The following is an 18714-nucleotide window of genomic DNA, read 5'->3' on the forward strand; positions in this document are numbered from 1 at the left end:
ACTTAATTTTGTTATTATATCTACATTAGCTTATCACATAACTTTATTTCTTGAGATTAAATCGCTTTGAAAAATTACTTGTATCTTTTAGAAGTCCACTTGAAATCAAATTAATGTGAATTCTCAATGAAGCAAGAAGAGAATAGCGGTATGAACAAATAAAAATGGCAGATGATCCAAAAAAAGTATATATATTTAGTTTTGGAATATATAGTACTATTCAGGTATATGAGATATTTTTGGTATTTTATAAAGTTTCAAAAGTAGAAATCAAAAACTAAATTACACAGCACAGTGCTTTTTATCCTGTTTTTAAATGCTAAGATGTAATACTCCCTATTAGAAGGAAACAAATCCCACCTTGATATTAATTGTTCAAAATATTACTTATTGATGATTAATTCTTAGAGAAAGTAACTAAATGTTTGGATTTAAAAGATTTCAGGTTTAGGTCCTAGGGTTGATCTAAGAAGCTCAAGAAATATATAAAAGTAAACAAGTAAATGAGCTGGGTTAGACTGTTATTTCCCACTTTAACAGTTTAGTGAGAATCTAAAAACATAAATTATTGTAGGTGATATGGTTTTCAGATAATTTAGGTATATAAACTAAAATCTAGTAATATTTACAAGAATCATGAAAAGATTTAATAGATGAGACTAGGCGAAATCTAAGAAATCACTTAGTTCATCCAATATGGAAGAACTGGTGTGATGTGCCCACTGTCACACAGCTTGAAGGGCAGAAACTCATATCTCAGGTCCTGGGCACAACAAATCTTTGTTGAATTGAGGGGGAGGAGTTAAGGAAGAGGTAAAGAACAGGAAACCTTCTAGAGGATTTTATGACAACGTATTAGAACTAGGCCCACTGCCAAAGCATGTTATTAAGTTAAGAACATATTATACGCTTTTACTTTTTTTATCCACTCTTTTAACCACAAACAACTGTAATAGAAGCATGTAATTATGTTACATGGAAGAGGATGATGTTAATAGGAACAGAAAGGAAGAGATGGTTGAAACATTCATCATAAAGGAAGAACAGACAAAACTTGATTAGATATACGGGATAAATATTTTCCTATTTACTCGTTATTGGAATTAGTTGGCAATTAAAAGTGAAATATCTCTGGTAGTTCTGTGAAGTTACAAGCAGTTTTAGGGGATACTACTTTGTTTTAAAAAAATGGGATATGCCAAAAAGGACTCAAATAGACATTTCTCCAAAGAAGATGTACTACTGGACAATAAACATATGAAAAAATGTTCAACATCCCTAATATTAGGAAAATGCAAATCAGAACCACAAAGATATACCATTTTACAACCATTAGGATGTCTATTATAAAAAAAAAAAAAAACCAACCACAACAAAACAGAAAAAACAGAAAATGTTGGCTAGGATATGGAGAACTGGAATGTTCGTGCACTGCTGGTGGGACTGTAAAATGGTACAGCTGCTGTGAAAAACAGTTTGGCAGTTCCTCAAAAAATTACATGTAGAATTGCCATATAATTCAGCAATTCCACTTCTGGGTATATATCCAAAAGAATTGAAAGCAGAGACACAAACAGGTATTTGTACACCCATGTTCATAGCAGCATTATTTCCAATAGCCAAAATGTGAAAACAATGCAAGTGCCCATTGACTGGTAAATGAGTAAACAAAATGTAATACAGATATACAATGGTTTATTATTCAGCCTTAAAAAGGAAAGAAATTCTGACACATGCTACAAGACAGATGAACCTTGAAGATATTATGCTAAGTGAAATAAGCCAATATCAAAAGGACAAATACTGTATGATCCACTCATATGAGGTACTTAAAGTAGTCAAATTCATAAACACAGAAAATAGTGGTTGCCAAGGGCTGAGAGGAAGAGTGAATAGGGAGTTACTGCTTGATAGGTATAAAATTTCAGTTTTGCAAGATGGAAAAAGTTTTGGAGATAGATGATGGTGATAGTTGCACAAGGTGAATGTACTTAATGTCACAGAACTGTTCACTTAATGATTAAATGTAAACTTTAAGGATGCCTGAGTGGTTTAGTCGGTTAAGCATCCAACTCTTGATTTTGGCTCAGGTCATGATCTCAGAGTCATATGATCGAGCTCCATGTTGGGCTAGGCACTCAGTGCAGAGTCGGCTTGAGATTCGCTCTCCCCCTTTCCCTCTGCTCCTCCCCCTGCTCATGAGCACTCTCTAATAAAAATTTAAAAAATCTTGTAAAAAAACAGTAAGCTTTATAAAAATGAAAAATAAACAAGAGGTAAACTTTGTTATGTATGTTTTACTACAATTTATAATAGAAAATTTTTAAAAAAGATTTATTTGAGAGAGAAGAGAGAACATAAGCAGGGAGGAGGGGCACAGGGAGAGGGAGAAGCAGACCCCTCCCCCCACCCCGGCAGAGCAGGGAGCCTGACTTGGGGCTCGATCCCAGGACCCTGGGATCATGACCTGAGCCAAAGGCAGACACTTAACCAACTGAGTCACCCAGGCACGGCTTCAGTTTTGCAAGATGGAAAAAGTTTTAGAGATAGATGATGGTGACAGTTGCACAAGGGGAATGTACTTAATGTCATAGAACTGTACACCTAATGATTAAAATGTAAACTTTAGGGGCACCTGGATGGCTCAGGTCATGATTCCAGAGTCCTGGGATCAAGTCCTGTGACGGGCTCCCTGCTCTGCAGGAAGTCTGCTTCTCCCTCTGCCCCTCCCCCCACTCATTCTCTTAATCTCTCTCTCTCTCAAATAAATAAAATCTTTTAAAAAATAAATATTTTTTTAAATGGGCACTTATCTACTGTATCCTAATTTCCTCCCTCCTACTGGTAATCTTTTTTTTTTTTTTTAAAGATTTTATTTATTTATTTGACAGAGATAGAGACAGCCAGCAAGGGAGGGAACACAAGCAGGGGGAGTGGGAGAGGAAGAAGCAGGCTCATAGCGGAGGAGCCTGATGTGGGGCTCGATCCCATAATGCCGGGGTCACGCCATGAGCCGAAGGCAGACGCTTAACCGCTGTGCCACCCAGGCGCCCCTCCTACTGGTAATCTTATTACCTCTGCAGATTACTTCCCACTTCCAACTTAACCCAAATTTACACCTATGTCCATAATTTAACTCCCGTGCTTCATTTTTAGGTGTACTAAGTTTAGATTCATTGGGATGAAAATTCTGGTTGCTACCAGTATTTTGCTCTTGAGAATTTAGGAAAGACAAATACATTTGACATGCAATTTCATATCAAGAGGAATAAAAAGTAACTATGTTTGTAGGATTAGTCATATTACTAAGACTATCCTGCTCTATTTTATTTATCACATGGTAGTATCCTGAATAGGATTCTCTGATGCTATCAGAACAGAACAAGTTTCATTATACAACATTACTAACACTGGTGACAATATAAAAGAAATTACTCTAGAAAAAAATGAACTTTCATTTGATTTCTAATTTAAGAATGAGGAACAACACCTCAAAAAGCACAAAATTACATGCTTTGAGCTTCTCTTTAATTTTTTTTTTTTTTTGAGAGAGAGAGTGCAAGTGAGAAGAGGGGACAGAATCTCAAGCAGGTTCCATGCTCAGTGCAGAGCCTGATGTGGAGCTCAATCTCACGACCCCAAGATCATGACCTGAGCAGAAATCAAGAGTCAGACACCCAAATGACTGAGCCACCCCAATGCCACTTTGAGTTTCTCTTTAAAACACTGGATTAAATATAATTTTGAATAGCAGGGCTGAGGGTAAGAGTGTGTGTGTGGGGGGAGATAGATAAACTTGGTAAACCAGATAAGACTCAGAGGGCCTTGATGCTATGCCAAATTCCTCCCCTAAGTTTGGGGAAATCACATAAACTCACTAAGCTTCATAAAGTTGATAATAATACTGGCCTGTAAACTAGTAGGGAATTTCTGAATGGAAGATAAAAATATCACTTACAACGTCAGTGATTCCATTTACTTCTCACTATAATGGTGATGACAATATTGCAAGAGTATTTAAAGGACTGAGTATACTTGTGAAATGCTTAGAAATCCTTTGATGAAAGGCAATGACCAAATTCACATCCCATAGGACTCCTCTGGTGTAAACTGAGATACCTGAAATGATTAGTTTCCATTCTATGTATGAGAATGAGAAAAGAAGGGAGAAGAATCTTCTATATCCTTTTTATCCTTTTTATATTCTCCCTTTCATTCAAGCCTTTTGTGTTCTTTCAAGTGCTCTTTTGTGTTCAACATTCATGGTGGTCATACAATAATTCACTATCACGTATGGGTGAGTAGAGAGAAATACTGTTACATGTAGAAATATGGTCATCATGTGAAAGCACCTAAATAATCAATCGTCTGTTATTCTTCATGATAAAACTGGCCAAAACCTTAAGCAGTTATTGGGCAACAGATGCTTTTTTGTGTCAAAAGCTTCCTCATTAAAAGGTTAATAGAGAATTAGCTAAACAATTCTTACAGAAGTAAAGGGATATATTTGGGAATACTGACCCCAGAAGATAAATAAATAGAGGTGAGATGGTCACTGGGCAAAATAAAATGAGAAATGCCGTAAGATAATTTCATTCTTAAATGAGTATTCTCAAAAATGAACACTAATATTACTATTTCCTCCTGTGAGAAGCTTATGTATATCACACACACACACACTCACACACACACATATATGTATATATATATAAAGGACATAAGTTAAATCCTTTTAAAATTTATCAAAAGAGGCCAAAAAGTTTTATCAGGGGCCAAAAGTTTTAAATATGGGAAACGGGTGATATTTTACATATTTTTTGTGTGTATTATATTTTATAGCATAAAAATTAATAAATTTACATTGATGTCTACCCTCCCCTTGAGAATCTAGCACAATCATCTCTAAGTTTTCCCTAACACAGTCCGCATTGCATTAAGGATCTTTCTACTCTATAGCACTATAGCACTTGTGTATGCCCCTCTCACAAAACTTATCACACTGAAACAGTCTATTCATATGTTCGTCTTTCCTCCCTGGACTAGGATATTTATATCATTAGCACCTTCTCTGTTGAGTGGTAGGTTAAACATCCTTGTTAAACTATCTTTCCCACAACAATTAAAATTCCCAGCAAATACAATATCTGTACATATTTGAATCCCCAAAGCCTGACAGTGATGGACACGAAAGTGTTACATAAATTAATGATTTATTTAATTAATTGTACTTATTTTTAACTTAAAAATTCAGTCTCAAATTGAGGAATATATTTAATTCCTTTAATTTTTTATGATCCTTCAATTCTGTTTAAGGTAGTTTCAATACAGGTTCCCAAAAGATGTCATATTAACGGTCTTATCTCTAAGGTAGTATCTTCTATGGATCTATGTCTTAACAGTTCTGGAAAAATCTAAACCATAATCTTTCCAAATATCGACTTTCCTTCATTCTTCTTCTCTAGACTTCATCTAGAAGTAATTTTAGACTTCCTAGTTCCATTTTCTGTATCTCTAAACTCTTATTTCTTAGCATTTCTTGTCTCTGTAGTGCATGTGGGCAATTTCTTCAGCTCTATCTTCCGGTTGTCTAATTCTTTCTTCAATTGTATCTAATTTACCGTTTAATCCACCCATTGGTATTTTTTTTAAAACAATTTGATGAGTTTTGGGGGGTAACTTTTAATTTTTACTCAATTTTAAGCTAAAAAAAACCCAAACTTCTAGGAGTAAGAGTTCTTATCTTTTACCCAGACTTATCACTTGTTTACATTTTGTCCTATTTATCATTCTCTTTTTCTAGTTCTTTCTTGACTTACAGTGGGTTATGCCCTAATAAACCCATCTAAGTTGAAAATATCTCAAGTTGAAAATGTAATTAATACGCCTAACCTACAAAATATAGCAAGGCCTAGCCTATCTCACAACACATTCACAACACTTACATTAACCTATAGTTGGGCAAAATCATCTAAGGCAAAGCCTATTTTACAATAAGGTACTGAACATCTCATGTAATTTACTGAATACTATACTAAAAGTGAAAACAGAATGGTTATATGGGTACAGAATGGTTTTAAGTGTATCGGTTTTTCACCCTCACAACTGGGTGGAGCTGACTGGGAGCTGTGGCTCACTGCCACTGCCTAGCACCACAAGAGACTATTGTATTACGTATCACTAGCCAGGAAAAAATCACAGATTTTTTAAATGTACATATAAAGATACACAGAGCTAGAACAGAAAATACACTTCTATCTCTCTATCTTTATATGTATATTTAAAAAATCTGTGATTTCATATTGATAACTCCAATGCCAAGCCAACATATTTTAAATTCCTCTATCCAATAATGAAAACTTAGCTCCTATTATCTGCAAAACACTTATCATTTGCTCAAGCCTAGAATACATAGAAAGCAGTTTCAGAAGTGCTAACCCAGACCCCTGTGCAAAGCAAATCTATTTACTAAGATTCAGTATTCACATAATAATGTTAACTGTAAAATGTACACAGTCATTCTACCAGGTGTTAATCAGTATTTCAATATAGTTTTAATCTGTATTTCCCTGATGACTAACAAAATGCTTCCTTGCCATTTATGTAACTTTTTTTAAAGTATTGGTTCAAGTTTTTGAACTATTATTTTAATAAGTTTTACTGTTTACTTAGGTTACTGTTTTACTCTTGAGTTATAAGACTTCTTTATATATTCTAAATTGTTTAAAATATGTCTTATAAATATTTTCTCCTGCTCAGTGGCTTGACAATTCATTTTTTGAAACAATTTTTTTTTAAAGTAATCTTTATACCCAACGTGGGGCTCAAACACACAACCCTGAGATTAGAGAGTTGCATGCTCTACTGACTAAGACAGGCAGGTGCCCTGACAATTCATTTAAAAATTTTTTTATTTTTACTTTAATTCCAGTTAACATAGTGTTATATTAGTTTCAGGTGTACAATATAGTGATTCAACAATTCCATACGTTACTCAGTGCTCATGAAGATGAGTGTACTTTTAATCCCTTTCACCTATTTCACCCATGTCTCCACCCACGTCCCTCTGGAAACCATCAGTTTGCTCTCTATAGTTAAGAGTCTGTTTTTTGGTTTAGCTCGCTCCCTTTTTTACCCTTTGTTTCTTGAATTCCAAATATGAGTGAAATCATATGGTGTTTTTCTCTGACTTATTTCTCTTAGCATTATACTCTCTAGCTCCTTCCGTGTTGTTGCAAATGGCAAGATTTAATTCTCTTTTATGGCTGAATAATATTCCGTGTGTGTGTGTATGTCTATTTGGCTATTGTAAATAATGCTGCAATAAACAACAAACACAGGGGTGCATATATCCTTTTGAATTAGTGCTTTTGTTTGGGTAAATGCCTAGTAGTGTGATTACTATGATCATAGGGTATTCTAGTTTTAATTTTTTGAGGGACCTACATACTGTTTTCCAGAGTGGCTGGACCAGTTTGCATTTCCACCAACAATGCAAAAGGGTTCCTTTTTCTCCCTCTCCTCATCAACACCTGTTTGCATTTTTTATTTTAGCCATATTGATAGGTGTGAGATGGTATCTCATTGTAGTTTTAATTTCATTTCCTTGATAATGAGTGATGTCAAGCACCTTTTCATGTGTCTGTTGGTCATCTGCATGTCTTCTTTGGAGAAATGTCTGTTCATGTCTTCTGCCCATTTTTAAATTGATTATTTGGGGGTTTTTTGGTATTGCATTGTATAAGTTTTTATACATTTTGGGTACTAACCCTTTATTGGTTATGTCATTTGCAAATATCTTCTCCCATTCAGTAGGTTTTCTTTTAGTTTTGTTGACTGTTTCCTTTGTTGTGCAGAATCTTTTAATTTTGATGTAGTCCCAATAATTTATTTTTGCTTTTGTTCCCCTTGTCTCAGGAGACAGGTCTAGAAAAATGTTGCTACCACCAATTGCAGAGAAATTGCCTGCGCTCTCTTCTAGGATTTTTATGGTTTCAGGTTTCATGTTTAGGTCCTTAATCCATTTTGAGTTTATTTTCATCTATGGTGTAAGAAAGTGGTCCAGTTTCATTCTTTTGCATGTAGCTGTACAGCTTTCCCAACACTGTTTGTTGAAGACACTCTTTTTCCCATCGCATATTCTTGCCTCCTTAGTAGAATATTAATTGACCACATAATCATGGGTTTGTTTCTGGGTTTTCTATCTTGTTCCATTGTTCTATGTGTCTATTTTTGTGTCAGTACCATACTGTTTTGATTACAACAGCCTTGTAGCATAACTTGAAATCTGGAATTGTAATACTTCCAGCTTTTGATAATTCATTTTCTTAACTGTGTCCTTTGATGAGCAGAAGTTCAAAATTTAGATGAAGTCTAACCTATAATTTTTTTTCTTTTATGGTTATTGTTTTTTGTATCTTGCCTGAAATTTTACCTACCCCATCTCATATACTTCCTTCAGAAACTTTACCTTTTACATATAGGACTATGCTATATTTCAAATCAATTTTTGTATATGGTATAAGGTAGAAGTTGAGGTTGTTTCATTTATTCTTCTGTATGGTATCCCAAAATCATTTGGATGCTTCTTTCCCCACTCAATTGCTTTGGCACCTTTGTGGGTCCATTTCTGGACTTTGGATTCTCTTCCATTTTATCTATTTGTCCTTATGCCCAAAACACATTGAATTCAGAAACACTTTATAGGAAGTTAGTTAGTATATGTACTCCAACTTCATTCTTCTTTTTCAAGATTATTTTCTTATAAGTCCTTTGCTTTTTCATAAAAATTTTGAAATCAGTTTTTCTATTCCTATAAAATGTTCACTGGGATTGACAGGAAATGCACTGAATCTAAAGATCAACTGGGGAGAACTAACAATTTAACATTATTGAGACTTTACACCCATAAACATGCCCCTATTTAGATCTTTATTTTCTCTAAGCAACATGTTGTAATCTTCAATGTAGAAATCTTAAGTGTCTTCTAGTTAAACTTCTTTTATGTAGTTTTAAAATGTGATTGTATATGGAAAAACTTAAGCTTCATTTCCAGGTGTTTCTTGCTAAAATGTAGAAATAGAATTGATTTTTGTATATTGACTGTGTGATCTGCATCTCTGCTAAATAGCTCTAATAACTGTTTTACAAATTCCTTAGGATTTTCCATGTTCATGACAATATCACCAGCAAATCATCAATTTTACTTTCTCCTTTCCAACATTTACACATTTCCTTCCTTTCTAGTACTTTGTTAGATAGAAGTAGTGGGAGGATACATCTTGCCTTATTCCTAATCTTAGAATAAGTGTTCAGTGCTGAGTATTGTATGTGTAGGTTTTTCATAGAATAAGTTCCCTTTCTACTTCCAGTGTGCTGAGTTTTTATTTTATCACGAATGAGTGTGCTCTTTGTACAACTATTAATATGATCTCCTTTATTCTCTGTTTGAAAGATATTGATTTTAAAATAACAGAACAATTTGCATTCTTGAGATAAGCCCCACTTGGACATAATGTATTGTCCCTTTTACATGTTGAATTAGATTTGCTAATCTTTTTTTTTCTTTAAAGATTTTTATTTATTTATTTGAGAGGGAGAGAGAGAGAGAGAGCACGTGTGCAAGAATGCCAGAGCAGGAGGAGGGAGAAGAAGACTCCCTGCTGAGCAGGGAGCCTGACGTGGGGCTCAATCCCAGGATGCTGGGATAATGACCTGAGCAGAAGGCAGACGCTTAACTGACTAAACTACCCAGGCACCCCTAGATTTGCAAATCTTTTGTTAAGGATTTTTGATTCCATGTTCATGAAATACATTGGTCAGCAATATTTTAATAATTCTTTTACCATATTTTGGTATTAGGTTAGGTAGTATCAGTGTTATGAGGATTAAATGAGTTGGGATATATATATATATTAAATATATATATTACATATGTAAGTTGTATATAAATTATAAAAGTATATATAAAAATACAACTTAAAATGTATATATATATAAAGTCTATGTGTAGACTTTAAATCTAGTCTGATATTCTCTACCTTTTCATTACGGTCTTTACTCAACTTAAAGTTACTATTTTGGAACCAGGTTGTTCCTGCTGAAACTGTGCTGTTTAGGCATTTTTCTTTTTTGCTCTAGAAAAAAATATTTTAAGAAATGGGATCTCAGTCATCAAAATGATTTGAGGGTACCCCACCTCTCCCCCTCACGTCTGGGACCCCAGCTAGTTTTATGTTTAAAAGCTACGGTCCTTCCTTAAATGAAATGACTTACCAAAAGTAATTTAGAACTTCAGTGGCCATTATGGGAAACTTTCTCTCTCTCCAAACTTAACTTTTCTCAAAACTGAATTGGACAGCCACAGCTCTAAAATTGTCAAAACTTAACGGGATGTCTATTTTGATTAGTATTTTGAAGCTTCCTCAAGTTATTGGGAATCTAAAATTGCCTCTCTGCAAAATACAATTTCTAGACTAACTGAAGTAAACAAAGAGAGAAATCAGAGCTTCTGAAGCCTCTTTTCTGCCTTCCCCATCTTCTTTGTATTAGGATGTGTGGCAGATGTCCTGTGCTCAGGCTCTACCTCTGGTGCCATTTTTCTTGGCACCATCACCACCTCCCCATTTGTCCCCCATTCTAATCCTTTCACCAAACTTCCCCTTTCCTCCAAATCTTTCCCCTACTCTCCTGAACCTATTAAAACCTGCCCCTTTAAAGCTAAGTCTTCTGAGGATCCTAATAAATCTCAAATTTCTTACGCTCTATGGACTAAGGCCAAATTACAAGCTGTAAAGTTTCCTAAAGTGACTGAGGACACCAATGGGTTTGATGACAAACTCAACACCTAGAAGACCAGAATTTTCTTAAAAGACAGTTTGGTGTTAAGTGTAGTAATTATGTACATGTTTGTCAGGCTTTTGTGTACAAGCCTGAATTTTGTTTCAATTAGCAGGCTTAGGAAAAGCTACTATAATTGCTTGGTGGAGATTTCCAGAAATTGTTCTAGCATCTTGCCAAAGATTGGTGTCTGTTTCTTTAAATTCCTTTTAGGATGTCTTCACTGGGCTAGTTTCATCCAACGTTTGGCCAGGTCCTCACACAAGCAGAGGACTACCTAATAGAAATCTGAGAAAACAGGTTGGTAAGGTTAAATACCTTGGCCACCCTTTAGATGGTGAATCCACTTAGGTAGCATTTAACTCTATGTTTATTAATGGACTAAACTAGAATCTTTATCTTTTAAAGGGACGAGATCAGAATGGGAAACCATGTCCCCTCCAGATTTAGTTAACCTGGCAAACCAGCTCACCCACACCCTAGATGAATAATTTAAAACAAAGACGTCTAAAATTCTCAATTTTCAACTCCAGCAAATGAAAGCCCCTAAACAAAACAAACAACCCCTCTCCCCACTAGTGTCTACTATTATTGCAAAGGGCCAGGACACTGGAAAAAAGACTGTTACAAGCTTAAGTGCTTCAGATGCCTTCAGCCCTTTAAACCAGATTTTCCAATGTCCTTTTAATTCCCAATGGGGCTCCAAGGAACTATAAGGGCTCTTCCCAATCTTTCCTCTTAATCAGCTTGGAGAAACCACTTTCCAGATTGTGAATGAATCTCTCCATCCCTCTTGACACTGGAGATACACTCTCAATGCTTAACCCCACTGCTATAAAGCAGCCCCTGCCTCAAGATACTAAAATGATTCAAATGGGGGGATCTTTAATAAACCTCAACAGGTTCTTGACTCCAGACCTATTCCCTTTCGTTTAGGTGTTTTAGAGCTACAGACCCTTTTCTCCTTAGTTACTCTGCCCCTATTCATTTATTGGGCTGAGATTTCTTAGAAAATTATTATGCTGGAATTTCTTTCTTCCAAAGGGGGAAATAAGTCTAAAATTTGATAGTAGTAACCAAAATAGCCAACCAGGCAAATTAAATGACCCTTTGACATCTTTTATTTGCTCCATCTCTGATGGCACTATAGCTGAGTCCGGGAACAATGATCAGTTGTCCCTATTGGACCAGCTACCATCCTCTTTACAGGCAAAATCTTCAACTGGTCTTGATAGAATCTACAGTGCACCTCCTATCAAGAAAACAGATCTCTTAAAAAGTCTTCCCAGAACTAATCAATACCCTATAAAGAGTTTTTCAAGGCATCAAGCCCATAATATAAGATTACAAGACCCAGTGCCTTATTATCCCTTGCACTAGGGATGTCCCAGAGTAGAGGTCTGTCCAAGAACTCTGAGCAATAAGTAACACTGTTATCCCTCAGCACCCTATTGTTTCTAACCCCCACATACTACTGACACCTATTTCCACTGAAAGCAAACTTTTTACTGTAATTGATTTTTGCAGTGCACTGTTTAGTATTCTAGTTGATAAAGATACTTCTGCTTTCACTTGGGAAGAATGGCAATACACCTGGATAGTAATGTTCCAGGGTTACAAAGAGAGTCCTTACTTTTCACAAACCTTAAAATTGGATGATATAAAGTTTTCTGTACGTTCTACTTTGTTACAATACACAGATGATTGCTTCTCTGCTGCCTTTCTCAAACCTTTTCATAGGAAGACAGCATCCACCTGTTTAAACTTTTGGTCTTAAAGGGACATAAAGTCTCCAAAGAAAAACTACAGGGGCACCTGGGTGGCTCAGTCATTAAGCGTCTGCCTTCGGCTCAGGTCATGATCGCTGCATCCTGGGATCGAGCCCTGCATTGAGCCCCACGTCGGGCTCCCTGCTTGGCGGGAAGCCTGTTTCTCCCTCTCTCACTCTCCCTGCTGGTGTTCCCTCTCTCGCTGTGTCTCTCTCTGTCCAATAAATAAATAAAATCTTAAAAAACAAAACAAAACAAAACAAAGAAAAACTACAGTTTGTTCAAACCCAGTTTTGATTACTTAGGGCACCTGATCTTGAAATAAGGACTATATTTGGATCCAGGATTCATGGCATACTGAACTTCCCAAAACCAAAACCTAAGCACCAATTACGGTATTTTCTTGGACCAGTTGTCTGCTGTTGAAATTGATTCCAAACTTCTCTTATGACTCAATCTCTATATGATTTACTAAAAAATAACAAACTTGACCCTGTTAGTTTGAAAGATTGGGAAGACAAACTTTTGGGACTTAAAAAAAAAAAAAAGCCTTAAATAGAGCCCTCTGCCTTTAGATGTCCTGATTATCAACCTCCCTTTTTCCTCTTTGCGTATGAGAGGGAAGGGAATACCCTTAGAGTACTCACCCCAAAACAGGGAGACCTCATCAACTCATAGGGTATTAGAGCTAATAACTAGACCCTACAGCACAGGGATATCCCCTTTGTCTCAGAGCCATTCCTGCCACTGCCTTTTTGGATAAGGCCACTGAAGAAATAGTCAGGGGATCCCATCTTGTGCCCCATGCACAAGAAGCCCTCCTTAAGTCTCGTTACACTCAACACTTTTTAGTCATTTCATCTCCTATGAGATCCTTCTCATACAATTCTCTCACTATAGTAATTTACAGTGAGAGTAACTTAATCCGGCTATTCTCCTCTCCTTCACTGACAAGACCCCTCACGACTGATGAATGCTGACAGATCACCTTCTGACTCCCTGTAACAATTTACAGGAAACTCCTCTAATTAATACAGATTTTACATGGTTTACTGATGGTTCTTATTTAAAGGATGCGAAAGGTAAGTGTGCTGGGTATGTTACTGCAACTCCTCTGAAGTCACTGAGGTAGCACCTTTACCTCTGGCTACTTCGGCCCAACAGTCTGAGTTATACACCCTTACTCAAGCTTGTATCTTAGTCAGGGGTAGAACCACAAACATTTATACCAATAGCCAGTATACCTTTAGGGTAGCTCAAGACTTTGATATGTTATGGAAACAATGAGGTTTCCTTACCCCCAATGGGGATAAAATTAAAAATGGCTCCTATGTCTAGAATTTATTAGATGCCATACTTTTGCTGCCTGGTCTGGCTACTAAGGTCCCAAGCATTCCTAACTTGACTCCCTGGAGGCCGAAGGAAACCACCCAGCTGGTATTTCTGCCAAAAACGCTGCTCTCAAGGAAACCAATAGCCAAACCTCTGTCATGTCCCAAAGGGATATTCTGCCAGATGATAACTTTGAAAAGTTAACCAGAGACATCCAACAATGGGCCCCAGAATAGGAAAAAAAAATTGGAAATCTAATAATTGTTCATTTGATAAAAAGAAAAAACTGGTTTGGACCAATAAACAATCTGGTCCTACCAGAAATTCTAAAATTCCCAACACTTACCACTGTACATGCAGTAAACCATTGGTCTACTAACAAAATGATAGTGCTCATGAACCAATATTTGTGGGGAAATATTAATGAGATCACAAAAAGTGCCTACCTCACTTGTCCCACCTGTCGAAAACACAATGCAGGGAAACCTGTCTCCACAGGTCTCCAACACTTTAAATTACCTCAAAGGCCATTCAGTTTTCACAAATGGATTTCATACAGCTTCCCCATCCACTGGATTAAATATGCTTTAGTCATGGTTTGTATGGTTCCTCACCGGACTAAAGTGTTCCTTTTAGACTGGCCACTGCCTCCTCTGTGGCCAAAATTGTTAGAAAGAACAGAATTGGGGAACCCCCCCCTTCAATTTCAGTGCTTGGGGATTTTATCGGTCAGGTGCTTTAACAAGTCTGCGCTGTTTGCCTACTTTTACAACACTTTTATTGTGCATACCATTATCAATCCTCAGGGTTAGTCGAACACACTAATGGCAGTATTAAGACTCAACTGGCAAAATTTGTAGAGCCCCTCCAAATATCTTGGCCTAAAGCATTGCCTTTGTTCTTTCTAAATATCAGACCCACTCCCTTGGGAACTCATAGACTTTCACCCTTTGAGACAGTCACAGGACATCCAATGCACTTGACTCCTGATTCCTTTGACCTACAGTTGATAAAAGAAGATATATTTCAATATTATAAAAGCCTAATTGCTTCTATCAAAACTAACTATGCTTTGGTAGAGCAATCTTTTCACAGTGCACTCTCAGGAGATGAAAACCTTAAGCACCACACCTGCCAACTTGGAGGTTTCATCTACTGGAAAAAAAAGACACCTCCAGAAAGAATCTCTTCAACCTTGCTGGAAAGTCCCCTATCAGGGACTGTTAGCCAACTCCTGTGTGCCAAACCTCAAGGCATGGACTCTTGGATTCATGTGACACATCTAAAGAAAGCATCAAACCCTGACTGGATCCGCATACAATCTGATCAGAAAGATTTCCTGGAATTGAGGCAGATATCTGATGACACAGATTTCCCAAGATGTCTGGACCAGGCCTGTTAGAAGGCTCAGAATTCATGAAGTCTCTCTTTTTCATCTGGAGTATTAACTAACTCTGGAGTCTTATCCAAAATTCATGGTTTCTGAATTTTCAACTTTACCATATTATTAACACACTTGGTTTCAACAATTCTTTTGAGATAACAATACCTTTTAAAAGATCTTTGAAGTTTTGCTGTTTTGTAAAAAGTTCACCAGCTATTGCTTCATGTTCATACCTACACTGTATCTTCTCAAATGCACAAGATAATTCTTTCAGTGTGCTCTTGCAGTAATCACCATTCTGCTTTCATGATCGCTTTAAGTAGGGACTTCCAGGAGGCATACATGACTCTGTGTTTGTCCCCACAAGGGGAATTTTTCTCCCCTAAGTTGAAGTAAATGCCAATATCTTTAGTTGGCTACTTTCAGATCTAGGATCCTGGTTTAGAACCACAGCACAATTTGGAATTGTCATGTTACTTTCAATTGTGTACTTGTTGCCTGTCAAATCTTTGTAAAAACTATGTACTCAGTAAGATGATCTCCAATGCTTACAATCTTGATAAATATAGACTATAGAGTGGGAACCGCCTGAGAGTTCTCCTTGCTACCCCTCCTTGTTACTCAAATTTGACCTCAATAGGTTTCCAATTTGTACAGTTTCCCTCCAAAGTGGGAAATAACACCCAGGAAAGATTCTTCCTGGCACGAAGGGGCAAAAGTTTACCGAATTAAGAAAAACCTGACTCTTAATCAGTGATGCTTTTGGAGAAAGATTAAGGAGGAAATGTTAAAAATAATAAAGTGGAAACCTCATTAAAGTGGAGTAGGGGAGGTTAAAAGGGGATCTCATACCACTGAACGTCAATTATAGGAAGAACTGTCAATTACAGACCCCAACAGAAGAATTTCAACAGGAAAGAACCATTAATTACAGGTCTCAATAGGGAAAGATGTACACTGCATTTCCTACAAATACAGACCACCCCTGCAACTCAGCCAAGGAGAAACTGTCACCTTGAACCTGAACTGACTGTTCTCCCATGGATTTTGGGTCAAAATAACCCCTCCCAACGTTTTCCTTCTTCTCCATAAAATAACTCCTTTCCTTTGTTGGACTTACCTGTGGTTTAGCCATAGCTTGCATGCAGCGAACTGAAATGCTGTTATTCCAGAATAAACCCATTTTTGCTATTGAAATAACAGGCTTTTATTTTTAAGTACAACATAATATCTACTCGCTCACAAAAGGACCCAAGAAACAGCAATGGGCGGTGGAGGGTAGATACCTACGGCATTTCTACATTCAGGAAAGCACCGCCGCGGGATAAAAAGAACTGAGCCACCTCTTCCTAAAGCGGAGAACCTTCGGAGGGAAACGCCGGAGTCTGAAAAGCGCGGGCCTGCGGGCGCCAGGCGCGGTGTCACACGCAAGGTGGCCCGCTGGAAACACCCTCCACCTTCCACTCTCCAAGGGATCCCAGTGGGTGGGGGAGAGGGGAGGAGAGTCTAATTAAGGAACTAGGACCTCATCCCGTCCCTGCCAGTGCACCACAGGACCCTCTCTCTATTCCAGCCGTTCCAAACCCCCGACAGACGAGCGGCACAGCCATCTCTGTCTTCTCCTGATTTACCTCCCTAGATTTCTACCCGGACTGTTTGGGGAGGTGCTCTGAATCTTATTTCCGGTGGCGGAGAGGCGCAGTTGCCATGGTAATTAAAGGAAAGGCCGAGATCGGTCGGGCTGCGGTGAGAGGATCACAGAATCCGCGGAGAGAATTGGCCGCGCTTCCTCGCGTGTGAGCTGGAATTAGGTAGCAAACAGCTCGCTGTCTCTGTGCCTCTCTGTCCGGCTTCCTTTTCTCTCACCTGCTTCTTTTACGTCGCTGTCATACCAGCGCTGGGTCCGTGTGTACCTCAAATGTACAAAAAAGGGCAGTTGTGTTCCTAGAGAAATCCGAAAACAGAGAGAGGTTGCCCGAGATCAGCTGTGAGCATATTTCACCGTGTAGGGCCGGGGACTGGGTGGCTCTGTTTTCACTTGGCCCTTTAGAAGCCTTAGGCGCTTGTTAACAGTTTATTTTTCTTGCTATTGTGTGGCGGGTTATTTATGGAGTCGTTTGCTGCAATGTGCTCTCTAGGCCCCCGTCTGGGTCTCGGGCTGGAGTTTTAAATGAAGAAGGTTTCCAAGCCTGAGGGGTGCATTATATATTTATTTAAGCTTCCGTTTAGTCTCTCGTCGCAAAAAGGGGAAGAACAGAATAATGGAACATTTCTACTGTGGGATTTCCACGTGAGGGAGTCACCTTATTTGGAAAGAGTATTCGAGGACGATCCTAAAAAAAAATATTTAAAAATTGCTTGCTGCAAAATGAACATTAATTCTTCCTTTCTTATCGGGACAGTTTTTCCCCCCCCACATTTCTGAGGAAATGCGCGCACGCATATGTGTTTAAAACTGATGCTTAATTATAGTGATATCAATTTGCAGTAACCAGACTGTGACTCCACATCCCTGTGGGGTCCTTCTAAATCTGGTGTAATATGAAAGTGTCAGGCAGGCAGTCTGTGTATTATAAATAGGGTACTTCATCCATGATAAGCGATTATTATCTTTCTTTCCCAAGTGTAAAAGACCTATATAATTCAAGAAGGTGCAAGTGATTTAGGCCTCCTGAGTAAGAATCCAATGAGTCCTGAAGGGGACCCTACCTTGTCGTCTTATTGTTGAACTTGAAATATTCAATTTATTAGGTTGGAATGTATTTTTAGAAGTCAAAGCTGGGTAAAATAATGTTGGAAGCTGTTAGACCACCAGCACAATTTAGTGCCTCACAGTAACTGTTGTACAAGAAGCCTTCATTCACATTAATAAAGAAGAAACTGTTATCAAAATTTACTGCCTCTTATTACTGCTAGCTGGGTTACATCTCTGTCCCTCAATTTCCTTATCTGTAAAAGGGACAAAAAATACCTGACCACTGTAATAAGAATAAATTAAGATGTATGATAGTTCTTTAAGGCTTATGAGCCGAGGTGCTGTATAACCCCACAGCAGTATTAGTAACAGATGCAATAAAATCTCACAATAATGCTTTAAATGTAATCCAAAAAATTCAGTCAGTCAGAATGTTGGCCTGTATTATTGAGATGTTGGTGAAGTGACCTTGTTGTTGCTCCTGCTGAGGTGATGGGTGCCAGCTGCCAATCACATTACATCCAAATTCTCATTGTGTGGAGTTACACTTTTTCAAAGTTTATTTAGCACTTACTATGTGCAAGGCACTGTTCTGTATGCTTCACATGTATTAACATATTTAATCCTCGTGACAACCCTATGAAGACTTAACTTACTGTCTTCTTTTTTTTTAAGATTTTATTTATTAGAGAGACAGA

At 37.5% G+C, this 18714-nt stretch overlaps 2 protein-coding genes across 7 annotated transcripts in view; one reads left to right on the top strand and one right to left on the bottom strand.

Moving 5' to 3' along the window:
* Nucleotides 1-16932, bottom strand: part of ITGB3BP (integrin subunit beta 3 binding protein) — a 59166-nt gene extending 42234 nt beyond the window's left edge. For 3 of the 4 annotated variants that reach the window (XM_045802175.2, XM_045802174.2, XM_087865961.1), the window contains exon 1: nucleotides 16612-16932. In XM_045802175.2, coding sequence (XP_045658131.1) covers nucleotides 16612-16616 — 5 coding nt within the window. In that variant the 5' untranslated portion in view covers nucleotides 16617-16932. The other variant, XM_045802176.2, reaches the window with a different exon arrangement.
* Nucleotides 16933-17000: 68 nt separating this feature from the next.
* Nucleotides 17001-18714, top strand: part of EFCAB7 (EF-hand calcium binding domain 7) — a 51037-nt gene continuing 49323 nt past the window's right edge. For all 3 annotated transcript variants that reach the window (XM_087865963.1, XM_087865962.1, XM_045802166.2), the window contains exon 1: nucleotides 17001-17132. The gene's annotated coding sequence lies outside the window, so the exon portion shown is untranslated. The remainder of the gene's footprint in view (nucleotides 17133-18714) is intronic.

The sequence above is a fragment of the Ursus americanus genome, chromosome 12 (assembly GCF_024610735.1).
Source record: "Ursus americanus isolate L20-20 chromosome 12, mUrsAme1.1.p, whole genome shotgun sequence".
NCBI classification, from domain to species: Eukaryota; Metazoa; Chordata; class Mammalia; order Carnivora; family Ursidae; genus Ursus; species Ursus americanus.